The sequence below is a fragment of the Ceratotherium simum genome, chromosome 21, assembly GCF_057802395.1.
Source record: "Ceratotherium simum simum isolate JZ-2026a chromosome 21, ASM5780239v1, whole genome shotgun sequence".
Lineage (NCBI taxonomy): Eukaryota > Metazoa > Chordata > Mammalia > Perissodactyla > Rhinocerotidae > Ceratotherium > Ceratotherium simum.
Genome location: NC_141920.1, coordinates 23,048,558 through 23,068,480, shown reverse-complemented (window position 1 = coordinate 23,068,480; position 19,923 = coordinate 23,048,558). Strand labels below are relative to the sequence as shown.

Here is a 19,923-nt window from a genome sequence, read left to right as displayed (position 1 = left end):
CTCGATCACAGGAAACTTACTATAGTAAGTAACAGTTCCTATTTATTAGTAGTAACTTTGCAAAAAAAGGACAAGATTAAAGATTACTAATTGGTAATCTGAAATCCAATTTTTAACACATACGTAAGTTATTTTACAGTAAAATTTGTGTGCACCTTACCTTAGAAGGGCTGCCATTGAACTTGTACAGCAGAGCACTCCTTGGCGTCAGGCCTGACCCATTCTTGTGTGGGGAAACATAAATGGAGTGCTGCTGGGAAATGCGGCGTGGTGAGCCTGGCTGTTGCTTAATATGTGGAAAAGGAGAGAGTGGTGGAGCTTCCATCTGAAATAACCCAAAAGTAAGTTTTTTTATGATAAAAATTTTTCTTTCTTTTTTGAATCCATATTTTTATTCTTACTGGCACCTTCTAGTTAGGAGTCAGTTATACTGTAAGTGTTTATTTATGGCTGAAAAAAGCAAAAAAGTGGTCCATAACTCTTGCTTTTCAACAATTATTAACATATAAACTAAAACTTATTTTCCTGAATCTTTCAGGAAATCCTGTAAATAGTACTAAGGAATTCTGGGCAAGACATCAGAAGCAGTAAGCCAAGAGCATAGGAACCTTGTGTCCATGCTCAGAAAGTAGGGGCAAACAGTAGTCAATGTCCTAACACTTGCAATAGGAATCTCTCTACACACATGCATACCCACAACAAAAGCAATAGCAGAGAGAACAAAAGAGAGGCCGAGAATTCTACGAGCCAGTAGGATGAGTCCAACATGGGACGAATCTGTTAAGGAAATGGTTAAGACTTTAAATTGAAATGCAAAAGATTTAGAAATAGAGTTAGGTGAGTAGGACTGCACTTTTCTTTAATATTCTGTATAATGTTTCCATTCCAAGAATAAATGGAGATGGTGCCTTAATATTCATTTATCATCTTCACTTGAAGCTGATAAAACTAGTTTCAACTGGCTGATATTCACAGTATAGCACATGATGGGGGGAGGGAGAAGTGACGAAGTAGGATGAGCACTCATGGCTTCTGAGGATAGTCACAGACTATATTCCTTGAAAGGGAAAAGACAGAAATGTAGAGAGATACATACAGATACACATGCATGGTTACTGGCTGGATGCAGCTTCTACTAGGTCCTTCTTTCTTATAATTAAACTCCAGTCTCCTGGGAACCAACCTCAGCTTATATATTGGTAACATTTTCACAGGTCTGATGGTACTGCCAAATCTATGGATCTGCATAAAAATTTCTTAGTGTTGCCTCTATTAATGATTCAGGTCTATTTCCTTTTTTCTATATCTTGAGAAAAACATTTATCTCATAACTATAACAATAGAAATCAAAAACAAGAGAAAAAATTACCAGAATTAATTGTTTTCATTTTTCCACCTTCCCATCTAGTCCCTGCCCGTATGCATACATAATTTCTAGCAACATAATCACAGTATGGATAAAATTTCCATAATTTTCTCTGGTCTCATGTGTCATAGCCTTACTCACTCTCTGATTAATTACTAGTACATTTTCTACTATGTAATGCATCAGTGTGGCTTTAAACTCTGAAACACTTATCTAGCAAAATAAACTCATAGTAATCGAACTACTATTATATATATTAATGAAGTAGTAAAACATAAAACGTACCACATGGTCCTGACTTGACAAGTCGTATTTAAACGCAAATGCCTTTACTCTTTCTACATATATTGTATTGTAAAACTTGATAAGATCACCTCTTTCCTCTTTCACTGGTCCACTGGAACAGTCAGGTGTTTTCGTAGCATCTTCCAAGTCTGTTAAAAGAATTCAGTGTTGTGACAGATGTACGTTAATATATGAGTTGGTGATTTGAATTACAACTCTCTCTACAATATAAAAAAAAAAATCAAATACACACAAATCTTTATATAAAGCAATTAATGTTTTTAGAGAAGGTTCAGAAATCTGTGTATATAATGTATAAATTATGTTGAAATGCTAGAGAAATGCAAACATGTAAACTAAAGGTGGTGCTCTTTTCTCTAGATACCAGGTCTGCAAGAATGTTTTCACAACCATACCTTTTGAGCTCACTGTCATTGGTGGCCCTTAGAGGGCCACCAGCCCTGGGTTGGCGTCTAGCAAAAATGAGCTCTAGAGTATGGGTGGCAGAGGCAACCTTTGAGCTCAGATAACAAAAGCGTCTACAGATACCCATATTGGCTCTTTGTCAAAGGTGGAAAGACTCTGAAAGGTAAAGCATATCCTCATAGGTTAAGGAAGAAGCAAGATGAATTGCTTGTGTTTATTTTTCCACAAATACGTGGCAGGTGACAGGTGTTCAAAGAGCCTTATTTTCCCATGCACAACAGGAACCTTAGTGTTCAGTTTATAGCTAGAGTCCTCAATTGTAAAATGACAGCTTGCCCCAAGGTGCTTTCCTATCTACTGATGTAACTCTGGGATAGCTTGTGACGCCAGGTAGAAATTTACCTTACTGTTTTTTTGGGGAAGAGTATTACAAACCATTGTCTACTTGTACATACGAGAATCATCTGCTTACTAAGAAAGACAACTACTGACAATTAAAAAGAATACAGCATATGAAAAAAAGGTCTCATTTCAATACATTGGCCTGCAAACCCTGAGAACATGAGTAGAAGCATGCTTTCACTCTAGGAAAACCAGAAAACTCAAACATGGTTTAAGGGCCAAGCAGTCCCACGGAATCTCCATTGGAATCTCAGTCCCAATTTGGATGTCTTTTTCACTCTTGCTATTTTTAATTTGAATTAAAGGATCTTAATGGGTGGGGGGAAGCTATGTGGTCAAATAAGTTGAGGAAATGCTGCGTATTACATCCTCCTTTTGGAAATTCAGAATAAATGTTAGTATATTAAAGGCTCTGAGAAGTTTTGCAGTTGGAAAAACAACACACGTTCACTTTTTTTTTGTGAGGAAGATCAGCCCTGAGCTAACATCCACACCAATCTTCCTCTTTTTGCCGAAGAAGACTGGCCCTGGGCTAACATCTGTGCCCATCTTCCTCCATTTGATATGGGACGCCGCCACAGCATGGCCTGGCAAGCGGTACGTTGGTGCGTGCCCAGGATCCAAACCCGGGCCGCCAGCAGTAGAGCATGAACACTTAACCGCTACGTCACCGGGCTGTCCCCAACACATGTTCACTTTAACTCCATACTTTTCAAATTTTTTATGCACAGTCCCTGTTCCCCATAACACTTACTACCATCCTGGGGAACACTGTTTTAAGGCATACTGGCTTGATAACAGCAATTGTAGGTTATTCTCATTATGTGGATCAATTAAAATTATTTAATGTCCTCCTTGGATTAGAAATTTCTGGAGGCAAAGACTATAGTCTCCATATTTCTGTGTCATTCCAATTCCAGTTGTTAATATTTACATAAGGTAAGTTTGAAGGAACCAAACATTTAAAACTCTCTGGGACCTTATATTCTAACTAAACATGATTTTACTTACCTATATATTTTTTCATTTCAAAACAAGAAACCAGATGTCAGTTGTCCTTTATGCAAGAGAAAGATCTCTACCTTTCTATTTCTTTAAGGACTCTAGCACTCTGAAATTAAAGCCTCAGTAGGCCTGGTGACTATCTTACCACATATACATTAGGAGATGGAACTTATGAAAGACTGAGAGAGAAGATCAAAGGTTTAGGTGCCTGGTGCTATAACTGTTACAAATCTGTTTCCCCTCAGAAGGTAGAGACCTCTGCCTAATATAATTTGAGGCATACGGTGTATGTTTGATATATGTTTGTGACCATCTGAAATTATGGTTTCATGATTTTCCCTATTGTTGCCATGAATAAGAGGAATGTCTTTTTTGGATTATCATATAAAACTGTCAAGCAATTAAAATGTGGTTTTACATAAACAACTAGTGAATGAGACAAGCCCTTAAGGGAATGGAGATATTATCTGCAGGGCTCCAGAGAGACATGCTGAATTTTTTAGCCTGGATCTTTAGCTCCAAAACTTTTCAAGGATCTAAAGTGAAAGTGTGAAGGGATAAGGCAGATTATCCCAGGGCTGCAGGTGGTCAACAACTGCAACTATAATATATGCTTAGTTTCATATCCCAGGACAATACATTTGCATCCAAGGGAAGAGATGTTGAGGGAACTGTAGATATCCACTTTTCAGGGGTTTTCACAGGTGGGACACACCCAAATTGTTTGGGATGCACATATTGATGAAACCCCCATCCATCACGACCAGGGGAGCTGCTCAATTGACTGATGCTAGTTTCTTTGCATATACTGTGATTAGTCTTCAGATTGAGAAGAGGCATGCATTTTTACCACTTAAAAATGGAGAAAGTAAATTATTTAAAAATGAAAGTTAGAAAGAAGATCAGAATTTATTTAAAAACCAAAGGGTCAAGATATGATGGGCTTGACCAGCACAGCAGCACTTTTGTGGAGTAGGCATTTAGTATTTGTTTATATTTCTCCCACCATATCCTCACTCTTCCTTTTTGCTCCTCTGCCAATTGTGCTCCTACTGCACAATAAGAATGTGCAGTAAATATTTCAGACTGGCTTTCTGATTGAGAGGGCAGTGCTATTTAGCTCCAGTTATGGAAAAACTACTGACCACAGACCAATATAAAACTTTGGTGGTTTTAGACCATTTTAGTGATATTCTGGGAGTTTCTTGTGAGCTCTAAAAGGCATCACTATAATCTAAAAACAAGTAAAAATGTGCTCTACTTATATCTTGGTTGTCTATCTGGTGACTGTAAAATGGGTACAATGCAAATAAAGTTACCTAATTATCAATTTGCAGTTACTGGTTTTATACATCTCATATGGAAAGAGAATTTTTGTCCCTTCAGAGAGTTTGCTTTAACTGTGTGTGTGTGTGTGTGAGACCTAGTTTTCAACATTTAAAGGATTTTATGTAAGGAATATGGCCTTAGACAAACCAGCTTAAAAAAATGAAAAAAAAAAAAAAAAAGGACACTTAGAGAGCCATACTCATTAATAAAATACAATAAATTTTGTATTGCGTATAAACAATATGCATTATCCACACTATCTACATCACTGACCTCATGTTGCCTGACATCACCGTATTATGTACAATGTAATCAAAGGTGTATTACATAAAGAATGTTACATTGGGCAACTTACCACAATCTGTCATTTCAAAATCACCATTCATGTTTTTACTGTATGCCACAACTTCTGTTGGAATACTTTTCAGTAGTACACTCCTATAGACCTATAGGTCAGAGGGGAAAAAAAGGATGGATGAGTCACAAAGAGGCACAGGTTAAGCAAAACCAAAATAAGAAGAGCAAGATATCAAGCCAATTAAAAAGTATTTATCTGTATGGGTGAAAATCAAGGGCAAGAAGTTATTAGCCTGGTAAATGTAGATTATGGCAAACATCTTAGAAGAGGAGATACTGAAGCAGAGCCTACCACCTAAAATATGCCAGTGTAGAAGTTTACAAAATAGAAAAATTAAGTAAGTGATGAGCAGGTTTTGCCAAACAAAAGCAACTTCAAAAATCTGAACATGTTCCTCCTTCCTTTTAATTCCTACACAAGAGTCATTTGATCTCACTGGGGCTTGTTTTCCTGCTCCCATCTCATGCCCATCTTCTTTCATATGGCTACACGAAACTCTGTCCCCCTCCCTGCCCCTAAACTCTTTCTTATCTCCAAGATAGCTGAAAGGCATGATCCATTCCCCCTCATCCTATGGGTATTGGTATTGAGGAGATATTTAGGAAGCTGTGGCTTGGCCCATTTTTGACCCACACTAACCTCACCTTAATGATCTTTAGGGACAATCTGGACCTCTCTAGGCTCTGTTCCTGAGGGATTTTTCTGAAGAGGCCCAGAAACTCTTAGCCTGTCATAGGATATAACAAATGCCTATACTTGGCTCTTCTAATATCTTTGTATCACTATCAGTGTATACTGGAGCTTAAGTAATGCAGTGAAATTATCTGTGGGGCTCTCGTCAAAGGGGGTGTCACTACTAGTATTGGGGCCTGGGATATCTGATCCACCACATCTCTCTTCCTGTCTAAGATGGCAGATCACCCAGGCCAGAGAAGAGGCCATTATGCTCCCTTAGAGCAGAGCAACCACGCTCTTGAATGGCCAAACCCTTAAGGTAACCTAACCCTGTGTTCTTCAGCCTTAATAATAACGATAATATGGAGCTAAGCATTCATTAAATGCTTACTATGTGCCAGGCCACTATTCTAACATTTTATGTTTCCATGACTGAAAGGTTGTACAGGATTCTCATCATGGCTATTGTAACATTATCAGAAATGCCTGACATCTATTCCAAGATGCAAACATTAAGATTCTCAGCAGATGGCAAAAGAAGCTGGACTGAACAAATCCTCAAATTTCACTGGATTTAAACACCATTAGAGACTCAAGTCTCATACAGTTAAAGAATATTATTACTATAGATATTTTTCATTAGACTTTCTAGTGAAAACTGTCCCCACTCAACAAATGGACAAATGGAACAGAAGAACACGTGAGAAGTATCTGAAAATACATGGATGAGTCAGAAACAGCCAATTTCCTGGCTTCTACTAAAACTGTCTCCTGAGTTTAACGGTATCCATTAAACCAAAAAAACTATAGTAAAACTATAAAAGAAGTTCACCTTTTATTTGACTTGTCAGCAGAGAAATAGTACAAATCTATTTTAGGACAGGAGGAAAAATAATGTAACTCACGTGACTATTAGCTTGGGGCTGATTCCTATAACTTTTCATTATTTCTTGAAAAGTTCTTTCTTCTTTTGTTACCTAAGGAAAATAAAAACTGCACTCATCAACTGCTTTTAAAAGAAAAATGGCTCTGAACAAAAACTTCAATTATTGGTTGGCATTGAGAGCAGTCTTGCAGAAAGCCATTAACTCCAGGCTAGTCCATGACTAAAAACCACTACCATTTATGACTTTTACTACTTTTAAAGTTCAGGCTTTGTGGCCTTTGGGGACACAGCTAATAGTTTCATTAATCAAAAACACTGAGATTGCTGTGGTATAACTCTACTGAAAACGCATTTCTTTATAAAACGAATAATATAACTAAACTCAGATGTGCTGAACCCCCTGCAGTCTCTGGTTTTATTAGTTTTTAAGTACTTATTTAAAAATAAATTAACCACATACTAAAGGTCAGAAAATGTCCTGTGGTGATTCACAATAAAACTGAGCAGTTATTATAGGATTAGGCTTTTAACATTTCAGGGCAGACTATAGTGTTTCTAACACTTAGAAAAGTCACAGTGGTGGCCAAAAAGGAAGAAAACGGATTAGTGATCCATAAAGGAATCCCTTCTGGTCTATTTGTTATCATAAAGTTCATTTAAATTACTCTTTTCCTCTCCTTCACTGTCCATCAGCACTAAACCTGTTCTCCATAAAGACAAGCTAGGAATGGCAAAGCCTGAACCCTAATAGTTCTCTGGAAAACACAAATAATTAGTTAATAACATTTATTAATACCTATTTTGTATAGAGATTTTAAAGAGGCATTGTGAGAGGGAAGTCACAAAGGAGTTTGAAAACATGCCTTCTGCCTCAAAGAGCTTAAAAATTAGGTCTTAACTATGTACATCTGCTAGGACTGCCAGTGTGGGCAATACAGTCAAGACCACAGTTACAGATGACTGTTTCAGATATATCAGAATTTTAAAAAACAAGTAAGACATGCTATTTTATGACTCAAAACATGTTGTAGCAACTATAAAGTAAAATGCTCTTGTGAGGCGGCACAATAAATCACTGGAAAGCAATATGGTATAGAAGGTACGTTATACAAGATTATGAATCAGGAGATCCTAGGTTGCCATTCATGAATTGTCTAATTTTGGCCAAATTACTTTCAACTCTGGGCCTCAGTTACTCATCTACTATGTAATGATCATTTCTCTTTGAAGTACCAGATTAGAGGTGTCACAGAGGTGGGGATGGAAATGGTGTTGTTCACATTAATAGGGTGGAGAGCCACTGTACTACAAATGGACTCTAAGACCTTTTCCAACTTCTTTACAACCAATGTATTCTTATGAAGTGGGAAAGCTGATTATTATAAAACTAAAGGGAGAGTCCAGAGACTAAATATAGTAGCTGGAATTTACTAACAATGGTGGGCGCTGTTGGCTTACAGTACTTAAAGCAAACTAACAATTAAGTGCAAAAGATTTTCTTTTTTTTTTTTTTAAAGATTTTATTTATTTTATTTTTTCCCCCCAAAGCCCCAGTAGACAGTTGTATGTCATAGCTGCACATCCTTCCAGTCGCTGTATGTGGGACTCGGCCCCAGGATGGACGGAGAAGTGGTGCCTCGATGCACACCCGGGATCCGAACCCGGGCCACCAGCATTGCAGCGCGCGCACTTAACCACCAAGCCACAGGGCCGGCCCAAAAAGATTTTCACTTCATGCTTCAAATATAGGCAACTAGGACACAGAGCTTCCCCCAACTATACATTACCTTTGCAATGATGTAAAAGGCACAAAGGAGGAGCTGATCCAAATGTCTGCCTTTCATTAGATCAGGGCAGTGAACTAAAGTGAATTCAAAACATGTCCATATCTTCCTTCGTAACTCACTTGAAACATCCAGTTTTAAGCATAAATCACGTAAGCGAACACTTGCCAAATGATAGACCTAAGATGGAAGACAGCATATCGATGCAACAAAACTAAATAAATTTTCTCAAATTTATGTCTTACCATGAACACGGGATTTCAGGCCAAGATTAATACTAGGATGCTGATAAATTACATGAAATTTCTATTCTAGAGTACTAGTTCACTCCTATGGCAGAAGAATATAGATTAAAGCAAAATTCTTTTTGGAAAACTACCTTAAAAATTCTTTTTGAAAAGATGTTACCTTTTACTCTATGCTGCCAACCATGTAAAGTGAGAAACATTAAAATGCAGGATTTACCTGCATGATGACCATTATGAATACAGAATTTTTCAAGTGTTCAGAAGTCTTTTGTTTTGTTCGGGTAAAATTGCTAGAAAGTCTAAAACGTCAGATAATAAAGAACTAAAATGTTTGACTCCAAAAATGAGTCAGAAAGCAAAACAATTTAAAAAATTTCCCCTACATTCGACATTGATTTTATGAGCACATGAAAGGAATGTTAAATGAGATACCAGGTTTTTTTGTTGTTGTTTTTAAGTACATCAGAGTAAGTTCAGTTCAATGCCCTGAACCTTTTACATATATAGTCTTTATATGAATTGAGACTAATGCAAATGACCTGAGGGTCCTGCAAGACTCTAAAGTGGTTTCTAATCATTCAAGAAGCATTATGTTTTACTGTTTTAAGAGCTGGTAACCCTGCTGTGGTATTCCTATACCAGACTATTTTGTTCAAACTAAGTCTTTAAATTTAAATGTTCAGGGAAAATATGAAAAAGAGTAAGGCATTCTGCAGAAGAGTATCTTTGGCAGGGAAAAAAAATCCACAAATTAGAGCTTAAAAATGAATTAAAGTTATCTAACACACTAATCTGATAGAAAGAGAGACAAGTGGTTGATTCCAAAGCCACCAGTGATTCATTTTACAGCAAATTCATTTTCTGCATCCTATCCCTTTGTTTCTAGTCCAGCTGGCCAAAAGATAAACAGGAACCAGTGGGGTCAGAGCAGTGAGAAAGATGCTAGACTTTTACATTCATGATAGGAGAAGATAGATACAGTCCTAGCTAGAAGGACTAAAAATATGTATTAAGTAATACTTGCTAAGTGTCTTTTACGGAGCTGATCCAATGCCTTAAAGATACACATACTCTGGAAGGCTTCTGACTCTAATAAAAAATTCACAGTACAGTCATGCGTCACTTAATGATGGGGATACATTCTAAGAAATGTGTCGTTAGGCAATTTTGTCATTGTGTGAAATTACACAAACCCAGATGATGCAGCTTACTACCCACCTAGGCTATGTGGTACTAACCTCACGGGACTGCCATCATATCTGCAGTCCATCGTTGACTGAAATGTCATTATGCGGTACTTGACTGTAAATTCTATTCAGGCATAGAACACCAGCACCACACTGAGTTCAGCATGGATAATAGCTGCAATTTACTCAAGGAATGGTTATTTTGAATTCATTATAGATATGGATGCTTCAATTCCTTTTTAGGATAAAATTTTTCTAGCTTCTTATCTATATCAAGTAGGCTATAATTAAGTGGAAGAAAAAAACAAGCTAGATTCTGACATAAATTCAGAATTAAAAATTCAGAAATAAAGCCTCATTTTTGTTCATCTTGAATTCATTACCAAAGGCAGTAATTTGCCATTTTAAAAATTAAAAATAGGTAATGAATGGGGAAAATGCAGCATTTTGGAACTCTGTTTTTAAAACAGGCCTTAGGCATAAGGGGGGGGCAGGAGTTGGGGACAGAGTAGAGAAGGCAGTGGGAGGTGGAGAAAAAGGGCAAGTCTCTCAAGAATTACTATAAGAAAAACTAGAAGAAATAAATTTAAATTTGCATCAAGAGATAATTTGGACAAAACAAACAAACATGGATTTCTTAAGTCTTAAACCTTAATTACAATGCTGGAAAAAACCAAAAACCAGTACCTCCTTTTTCCTTTACAATTCTTAATAATGAGCTAGCCAGCCATCTAGCTATGGGGTAGACTGAAGAGGTATCTTCTCGTTCTGGGATTTATTTTAGAGAAGAGTCATATTTGGTTACAAATATCTGATTAACATGTCTGTCTTACCGGACGCTGATGGTGCTTGTAAAAGATAGGACAAGTGGAAATTACTTCTATGTTAAATCTTTGAGTCCCTTTTATTAATACTAAAATAATTTAGGCATTATAATGAGAACTGGTCAATTTTAATTTAAAAGGTAACATAACGGATTTATGATAAAAACTATGTAGCCTCCCCATAGTATCCTATCAATCTTTATAATGATTCTTCAGCAATTTAAGCTTATCCATAAGATCCAAGATGTACTTGTCCCACAGCGAACTCCAATCTACAGCACATAACACAACGGAGGTCTAATAAATTCCAGAGGAGGGCCAACCACTCACTTGAAGTTATGTAAGAACACAAGCTGGCAGGAAACGTAAGTTATATCAGGAAATGGAATCAAACCATATGAGCCTGAGTCCAAACATAGCTTACCAAGATCATAATGTTCTCTTTAGAGGTCAAATATGTTTTTTAAAAAGGCTAAGGTACGTTACCTGATACCAAAGCTAGACACAGACACTATAAGAAAACTACAGACCAATATCTCTTATGAATATTGACGTGAAAATCCTCAACAAAACAGTAGCAAATTGAATGCAACATCATACACTAAAAGGATTATACACCATGAAGAAGAAGGATTTATTCCTGAAACGTAAGGACAGTTTAACATATGAAAATCAATCAGTGTACTACACCACATTAACATAATAAAGGAAAAAAATATGATCATTTCTTTCTTTTTTTTTGTGTGAGGTAGATCAGCCCTGAGCTAACATCCATGCCAATCCTCCTCTTTTTGCTGAGGAAGAGTGGCCCTGAGCTAACGTCTATTGCCAATCCTCCTCCTTTTTTTTTCCCCTTTTTCCCCCCAAAGCCCCAGTAGATAGTTGTATGTCATAGTTGCACATCCTTCTAGTTGCTGTATGTGGGACGCCGCCTCAGCACGGTTGGACAAGCAGTGCATCAGTGCACGCCCGGGATCCGAACCCAGGCCGCCAGTAGCGGAGCGCACGCACCCAACCACCAAGCCATGGGGCTGGCCCCCAATATGATCATTTCTTGATGCAGAACAAGCATTTGACAAAATTCAACACCCTTTTGTTATAAAAACACTCAACAAACTAGGAATAGAAAGAAACTACCTCAACATAATAAATGCCATATATGAAAAGTCGGCAGCTAACATAATACTCAAAGTGAAAGAATGAAAGCTTTTCCTCTAAGATCAGGAACAAGACAGGATGCCCAATTTCACCATTTCTATTTCCACATAGGACTGGAAGTTCTAGGCAGACCTATTAGGCAAGAAAAACAAATAAAAGGCATCCAAATTGGAAAAGAAGTAATATCGTCTCTGTTCACAGAGGACATGATTTTATGTGTAGAAAATCAGAAAAACCTAAAGAGCCCATAAAAAATGTTACAACTAATTAATGAATTCAGCAAGGTTGAAGGATACAAAATCAACGCACAAAAATCACTTTCATTTCTATACACTAACAATAAACAATCCAAAAATAAAATGAAGCAAATGATTCCTTTTATAATAGCATAAAAAAGAATAAAATACTTAGGAATAAACTTAACTAAGGAGGCAAAAGACTTGTACACTGAAAACTGCAAAACGTTGCTGAAAGAAATTAGAGAAAACACAAATAAATGGGAAGACATACCAATGCCATGTTCACAGACTGCAAGACTTAATATTGTTAAGACGTCAATACTATTCAAAGCAGTCTATAGAGTCAATGAAATCCCTATCAAATTCCCAATGATGTTTTTTACAGAAATAGAAAAATCCATCCTAAAACTCCTATGAAATCTCAAGGGATTCTGAATATCCAAAATAATCTTGAAAAAAAAGAACAAAGTTGGAGGTCTCACATTTCCTAATTTCAAAATTTACTATAAAGTTACAAGTAATCAAAACGTATGGTACTGGCATACAGACACACGTAAAGAGATCAATGAATAGAATAGAGGGCCCAGAAATAAAGCCTCACATACATGGTCAAATGACTTTTGACAAGGGTGCCAAGACCATTTAACAGGAAAAGGACTGTCCTTTCAACAAGTGCTGTTGAGAAAACTGCACATCCACATGCAGAAGAATGAAATTGGATCCTTATCTTACACCATATCCAAAAATTAACTCAAAATGGATCAAAGGCCTAAACGTAATTGCTAAAACTATAAAACTCCAAGAAGAAAACATAGGAGAAAAGTTTCATGACATTGGAATGGGCAATGATTTCTTGGATATGATACCAAAAGCACAAGACAACAAAACAAAACTTAGATAAATTGGACTTCATCAAAATTAAAAACTTCTGTGCAGCGAAGGACACTATCAACAGTGAAAAGGCAACCCATGGAATGGGAGAAAATATTTGCAAATCATATATGTGGATTAATATCCAGAATATATAAAGAACTTCTACAACTCAACAGCAACAACAAACTCAAATGACAAATGGGCAAAGGACTTGAATAGACATTTCCCCAAGGAAGATATACAGATGGCCAATAAGCACATGAAAAGATGTTTAACATCACTAATCATTAGAGAAACACAAATCAAAACTACAATCTGATACCATTTCATCCTCAATTTCAATTAGAATTGCTAGTATCAAAAAAAACAGAGGGGGCCGGCCCGGTAGCACAAGTGTTTAAGTGCGCGCGCTGCGGCGGCCTGGGGTTCGCAGGTTCGGATCCCTGGCGCGCACCGATGCATCGCTTGTTAAGCAATGCCGTGGCGGCGTCCCATATAAAGTAGAGAAAGATGGCCACGGTTGTTAGCTCAGGGCCCATCTTCCTCAAGAAAAAAGGGGAGGATGGGCATCAGATGTTAGCTCAGGGTTAGTCCTCCTCACAAAAACAAAACAAAAACAAAAACAAAACAGGGGCCAGCCCAGCCCGGTGGCGCAAGCGGTTAGGTGCATGCACTCCGCTGCGGCAGCCCGGGGTTCGCCTGTTTGGATCCCGGGTGCACACTGACACACTGCTTCATAAGCCATGCTGTGGTGGCATCCCATATAAAGTGGAGGAAGATGGGCACGGAGGTTAGCCCAGGGCCAGTCTTCCTCAGCAAAAAAAAAAAAAAAAAAAAAAAGAGGAGGATTGGCAGATGTTAGCGCAGGGCTGATCTTCCTCACAAAAACAAAAACAAAAAACAAGAAACAGAAAATAACAAGTGTTGACAAGGATGAGGAGAACTTGAAACCCCTGTGCATTGCTAGCAAGAATGTAAAATAGTGCAGCCACTGTGGAAAATGGTATGGTAGTTCCTCAAAAAATTAAATTCCACTTCTTGGTATGTAACAAAAAGAATTGAAAGCAGAGCCTTAAATAGATATTTGTACACCAATGTTCACAGCAACATTATTTACAATAATCAAAAGGTAGAAAAAACCCAAATGTACATCTACAGATGAATGGATAAACAAAAAGTGGTATATACCACAACGGAATATTATTCCATACCAAGTTACATATACATAAAATGGAATATTATTATTCAATGGAATATTAGTAAAAAGGAAGGAAATTCTGACATATACTACAACATGGATGAACCTTGAAGACATTATGCTAAGTGAAATAAGCCTGTCACAAAAGGACAAATATTGTATGATTCCACTTATACAAGGTACCTAGAGCAGTCAAATGCATAGACAGAAAGTAGAATGGCAGTTACTAGGGGCTATGGAGGGGGAGGAATAGGGAATTATTGTTTATTTTATTTATTTATTTTTTTGTGAGGAAGATTAGCCCTGAGCTAATATCCATTGCCAATCCTTCTCTTTTTGCTGAGGAAGACTGGCCCTGGGCTAACATCTGTGCCCATCTTCCTCTACTTTATATGGGACGCCGCCACAGCATGGCATGACAAGCGGTGCGTTGGTCTGCGCCCGGGATCCAAACCTGCGAACCCCGGGCCACTGAAGCGGAGCGTGTGAACTTAACCGCTACGCCACTGGGCTGGCCCCAGGAATTATTGTTTAATAAGTACAGAGTTTTAGTTTAGGAAGATGGAAAAGTTCTGGAGATGACTAGTGGTGAAGCCTGCAGAACAATGTGAATGTACTTAATGACACCTAACTGTACACTTAAAAATGGTTAAAATGGTAAATTTTATGTTATGTATATTTTACCACACACACAAAAAAGAAGGCTAAAGCTGCCCTCTGTTACTCAATCTTTCTTGGATCAATTAAATTAGATCTTTTCTATATGCTATTAAAACACATACCTTTCTATAAAACAGTGCTAAGGACCCAGTTCTCTTTGGTTTGTTTATTCCAGTTGGATGTACCTCTTGTGCTTTAGACAGATGAGTCTGTTTTGGAGAAGCACCAATTAATGACTGAGCAGTAAGTGATACAGAACTCTCAACTTTGGACTCCTGAGTTGTATTCATGGAAATTGGTATAAGTGTGATCTCTCCAGCATCATTTGCAATACCTGAATGTACAAGCAAGAGTTGTCAGTTTCAGAAATAAGCGGCACGTGTTCCAGAAAAGCTGTCAATTGTTTGTATGTACCTATCTACCTAGGGAAGGAATATGCTAGAAAAGGAGACAAAGGCCACAAAAATAGTAATTCTAGGTTATCACATTCTTGCTTTTTATTTCTGCTCTGAAACAATAACATTCTATTTTGTTTTGAGCTTTAAAGTAGATGTTTTTGATCAGGAAACAAAATTCTTGTTCAATACACTCATTTGTAAAGCTCAGATAAGAAAACAAAACAAAATAAGTCCTAACAAACAGGATAGTAAATTTATAACGTGAAAACTCAAAAAACAGTATAGATTCAAAACAAAAGGTGGAGCACAGCGGGTTTTTAGGGCAATGAAACTATTCTGTATAATATTATAATGGTGGATATGTGTCATCAGACATTTGTCAAAATTCATAGAATATACAATACCAAGAGTGAACCCTAATGTAAACTATGGACTTGGGGTCATAATGATGTGTCAATGTAGGCTCATCAGTTATAACAAATGTACCACTCTGGTGGGGGAGGCTGTGTGTGTACGGGCAGGGGTGTACCTGGGAAATCTCTCTACTTTCCACTCAATTTTGTTGTGAACCTAAAATTGCCCAAAAAAATTAAATTAAGAAAGAAAAACAGTATAGGTTCAAGAAAAAATACTGAGTTAGAAAGACAATGTGATTCAATCCATTAAGACATTTCTTAAATTTTTATCCAACTCAGAAAAAAAATAAAATAAATGCATTAAAATAGTTACCGTGCAATGGGATTGTAACTTTATGTCCTGTTGTTCCTGTTACTATGGCTGTGGCCATTGTTAGAAGACTTTGCCCAGGTGAAATTGATATATTTTCAGCAGTAATGCTTGAAGAAGGAGCAATTTTCAATTTTGTTCCTTCTGTTATGACCTTCTCCATAAGCATTTCCTTTGGGGGGTCTTCCCCAAAAAGTCTTCTCTTAGCACTCCCTGCAGTAGGAGAACTGTAGCGTTCATGGACAGAAATTGGAGACAACGGTTGTATATCTGATCAAGAGAAAAACACATTCAAAAGAGTTTGACATGTATTCCAAAATAATAAATCAAATTCACTCATTCATTCAACAAATAGATACTGAGTTACTCTGCTAGGCATTAGTGAATAAAACATGGCCTCTGTCCTCACGGGATATCAAATCTGGTGGGAGAGAGAAGCATAAAATAAGTCATTACAATAAAAGGTGAAAATTACGATAGCTTACCTTCCTCGTTTCTTGAACCTCTGCCTATATTAAGGAGCAAAATATTAAGAGTAAAGTAGAAGATAAGAGGTAGAATGAGGTGACCACTAAATTTAAGAAGTAGTCCAATTAGCTTCCGTCTCCCAGTCTTATCTAGTAAATAATACCTGAGAAGAAGGAAAAATCAGTGATTTGGTTCACAGTTTTGCCTCCTCCCACACTTCAAGCAGTTTAAGGCAGTAGCTGTGGCTTTCTGATTTAGCAGATACAGAATCAACTGTTATAAGCCCATTAGAAGATGAAGATGAGTAAAGGTGACCTGACTGCTTAACTTGCCTTAATCTGAGGGTTGGCAGTAGTGTGTTGATCCAAAATAAAAAAGGGTATGGATTATGTCTCTCTTCCAGTGCTCTCGTTCTGCAGGAGCTGCTCTCCTTTTCCCTCTCCAGTAAGTACAAAAGTTCTCCTAGCCCCTTACAACCTCACATCTTTTTCCACAATTCTTCCCCACTTCCTGCAACCGCCACCGTTTCTTTACAGGTATATAATATTCTTTTAAAGTGAAAGCATTTCACTGTATATTTTTACATTCACTAGATAATTAGGCAACCGCGTACTCCAATTTCAAAACATGCTTAAAAGATATTAAAATTACCTCTAACAACGATTTGACAGCTCTCTATTACTGAGGTAATTGGGGAAACAGTCATGGTTTAATAAAAATCTCTCCATAATTCTGGGGGTTATGAAAGCAGATCTGACTTCTCATCTTCAGTAAATAAGTGGAAAGTTCTACTGTAGCTCCCATTACCCCTTAAGAGAGTCTACCTGGATGTCTTATATCTAAGAAATCCAAGGCAGCCCTTGAATTTGACCAGGAATGCTCAAAGCTGACATTTTAAGGGAGGACTCATGTTATAGCCATGAAGTTTGCTATAAACACCTTGAAATTATCTTTTCCTAGCACAGTACTGGAAAAGCTATAGTGGACACACAAATTGAATAAATATATAAATTAATAAACTGTCTTTTTCTTCCCAGAGTCAAGGCTCAATATTATTTTTTCCTAAGGATTTTCCATTATTTGATTCTCTTGCCTGAACCCCTATGAGATAGTAACTTTTTGCTCTCATTATAAAAATAATATTCAGGGGCCGGCCCCATGGCTTAGCGGTTAAGTGCGCGCACTCCACTACTGGTGGCCTGGGTTCGGATCCCGGGTGCGCACTGACGCACCGCTTGTCCAGCCATGCTGAGGCGGCGTCCCACATACAGCAACTAGAAGGATGTGCAACTATGTCATACAACTATCTACTGGGGCTTTGGGGAGAAAAAGGGAAAAAAAGGAGGAAGACTGGCAATAGATCTTAGCTCAGGGCTGATCTTCCACACACACACACAAAAAAATATTCAATCCCACACAGGGGCGCCCCCCAAAATTTTAAAAAGCCCTGAATAATTCACAGCAGCATCATTCACAATAGCCAACAAGTGGAAATAATCCAAATGTTCATCAACTAATGAATGAACAAACAACATGTGGCATATCGATAACAATGAAAAATTATTCAGCCACAAAGAGGAATGAAGTGCTGATGCATGATACAACATAGATATCCTTGAAAACACGCAAAGTGAAAGAAGCCAATCACAAACGCCACATATTAAACGACTCCATTTATATGAAATGTCCAGAATAGACAAATCCATGCAAAGAGAAAGTGGATTAGTAGTTCCAGGGATTGGGGGGAGGGGAAATGGAGAGTGATTGCTATTGGATATGAGGTTTCTTTTTGGGGTGATGAAAATATTCTGGAATTAGATAATGGTGACAGTTGTCGAGTCTTGTCAATATACTAAAACCGTATACTTTAAAAGAGTGAATTTTATGGTATGTGAATTATATCTCAATAAAAAAAAAGCTCACTGAAAAAAATTCAAACAATACCAAAAAACTGAAATGAAGAAAGTAACACTCACTCAAAACCTCACCACCTGGAGAGAATCACATTTTGGTGACCATTCTTCATGATCTTAGTTCTCAGATCTCTAGCTAGGCTGCAAATACACACACACACGTATATATAATATATATGTAAATTATAGACAGAGATACAAACACATACACACAGAGGCAGTTCATGATTTGTGCAGTTCCAATTTGCATGAATTTTAGTTACCACAGCTCAGTTAAATTAACAGCCTTAACAAAATGGTTCAATTTCACATTTCAGTTGCCATGGTATATTAACTGTGAGTAACTGCATAAACTACAAACTTCAGTCTACAAGTTATTATGTAAATAACAGATGTGCATCATGATCAGTGACCAATTATGTCACTTCTTTCAAAGTCTGTTGGTGATTGGTCAGAGCACTCCTGTTATTCAATTCATGCAGACAGTAAAGCATATAGTTATGTTGTCTCCTGTCTCCCGGTGATAAAACCACATGACACTTACAAAAACAGACAAATGAAGGAGGGAATTGTCAAAAAAAAAAAAGATCAAAGTGCAACAAAGAAATGAAAAGTGATAATGCTGAAAGTGAAATTAAAATAGAGTATCAATGAAGTTATAGAAGAAATAGCTAACCCTGGGAATGTTGACACTGCTGCTGTTCAAGAGATTAGAAATGCAGCCAGAACTTTGTAAAAATAAAATTTATTGATATGAGGAAGAAGTTATTGAGACAAAAAAGATGGAGATGTCCAACAGGAAGTGATGATGGCAAAAAAACTTCACATTAAAGCAACTCTCAGAGATATTTCACAAGACTGAAAGCACAAAGGATAAAATGTTGAAAGCCCAGCTAAACTTAGAAAGGAACATGACAGTGCACCAAGGCGCAGAAAAGATACTCAGTATCATAAGTTACATGAGAAGAAGGCAGCAAGCACTGTTTAAACTTATTTTTCTAAGTTTTTTTTAAAAAAACAAAACACTTTCATTCTCAATGTTTCCAATGTTTTAAATTATAGTCTACTAAGTATTTTTACTATTTCTTCATTTCTATAAACATTAATAACTGATAAAGGCCATAAAACAATCTTAATTATTCCCATTGCTTATGAAGATTGTTTTGCACGCACAGCTTGTACATTTTTATGAACTTGCACTACATGTAAAGCAAAGACTGCACACACACATACACACAATTATAGTCCAAAAATGGATCTACAACTACCTCACTACGTAACCTTAATACTTGTTCATCTGAGGTTTGTTCAGGGATATTCTGTGATCAGAAGATTTTCTTACCTGACTCAAAAATTTCAAGAGCTATATAATCCAGAAGATGCACACATCAGTTTGCTATATCACAAGAGAAAATAAAAAATTTACTACTATCTTCCTATTAGTAAGGCTCAAATAAATTATTTTAAGAGAGTATAGATAAGTCATTTATTAGATGAACTTACGCAGCCCAAAGA

General features: G+C 37.1%; 1 protein-coding gene across 5 annotated transcripts in view; it reads right to left on the bottom strand.

Annotated features, from left to right (window-relative positions):
• The window catches only part of RBL1 (RB transcriptional corepressor like 1), a 63,892-nt gene that overhangs the window by 2,222 nt on the left and 41,747 nt on the right, over nucleotides 1–19,923 (bottom strand). For 4 of the 5 annotated variants that reach the window (XM_004430424.3, XM_087445308.1, XM_087445309.1 and 1 more), the window contains 7 exons: nucleotides 16,031–16,297; nucleotides 15,026–15,237; nucleotides 8,520–8,696; nucleotides 6,752–6,823; nucleotides 5,169–5,259; nucleotides 1,652–1,800; nucleotides 161–325 (listed from right to left, as the gene is read on the bottom strand). In XM_004430424.3, coding sequence (XP_004430481.1) covers nucleotides 161–325; nucleotides 1,652–1,800; nucleotides 5,169–5,259; nucleotides 6,752–6,823; nucleotides 8,520–8,696; nucleotides 15,026–15,237; nucleotides 16,031–16,297 — 1,133 coding nt within the window. The remainder of the gene's footprint in view (nucleotides 1–160; nucleotides 326–1,651; nucleotides 1,801–5,168; nucleotides 5,260–6,751; nucleotides 6,824–8,519; nucleotides 8,697–15,025; nucleotides 15,238–16,030; nucleotides 16,298–19,923) is intronic. The other variant, XR_015555593.1, reaches the window with a different exon arrangement.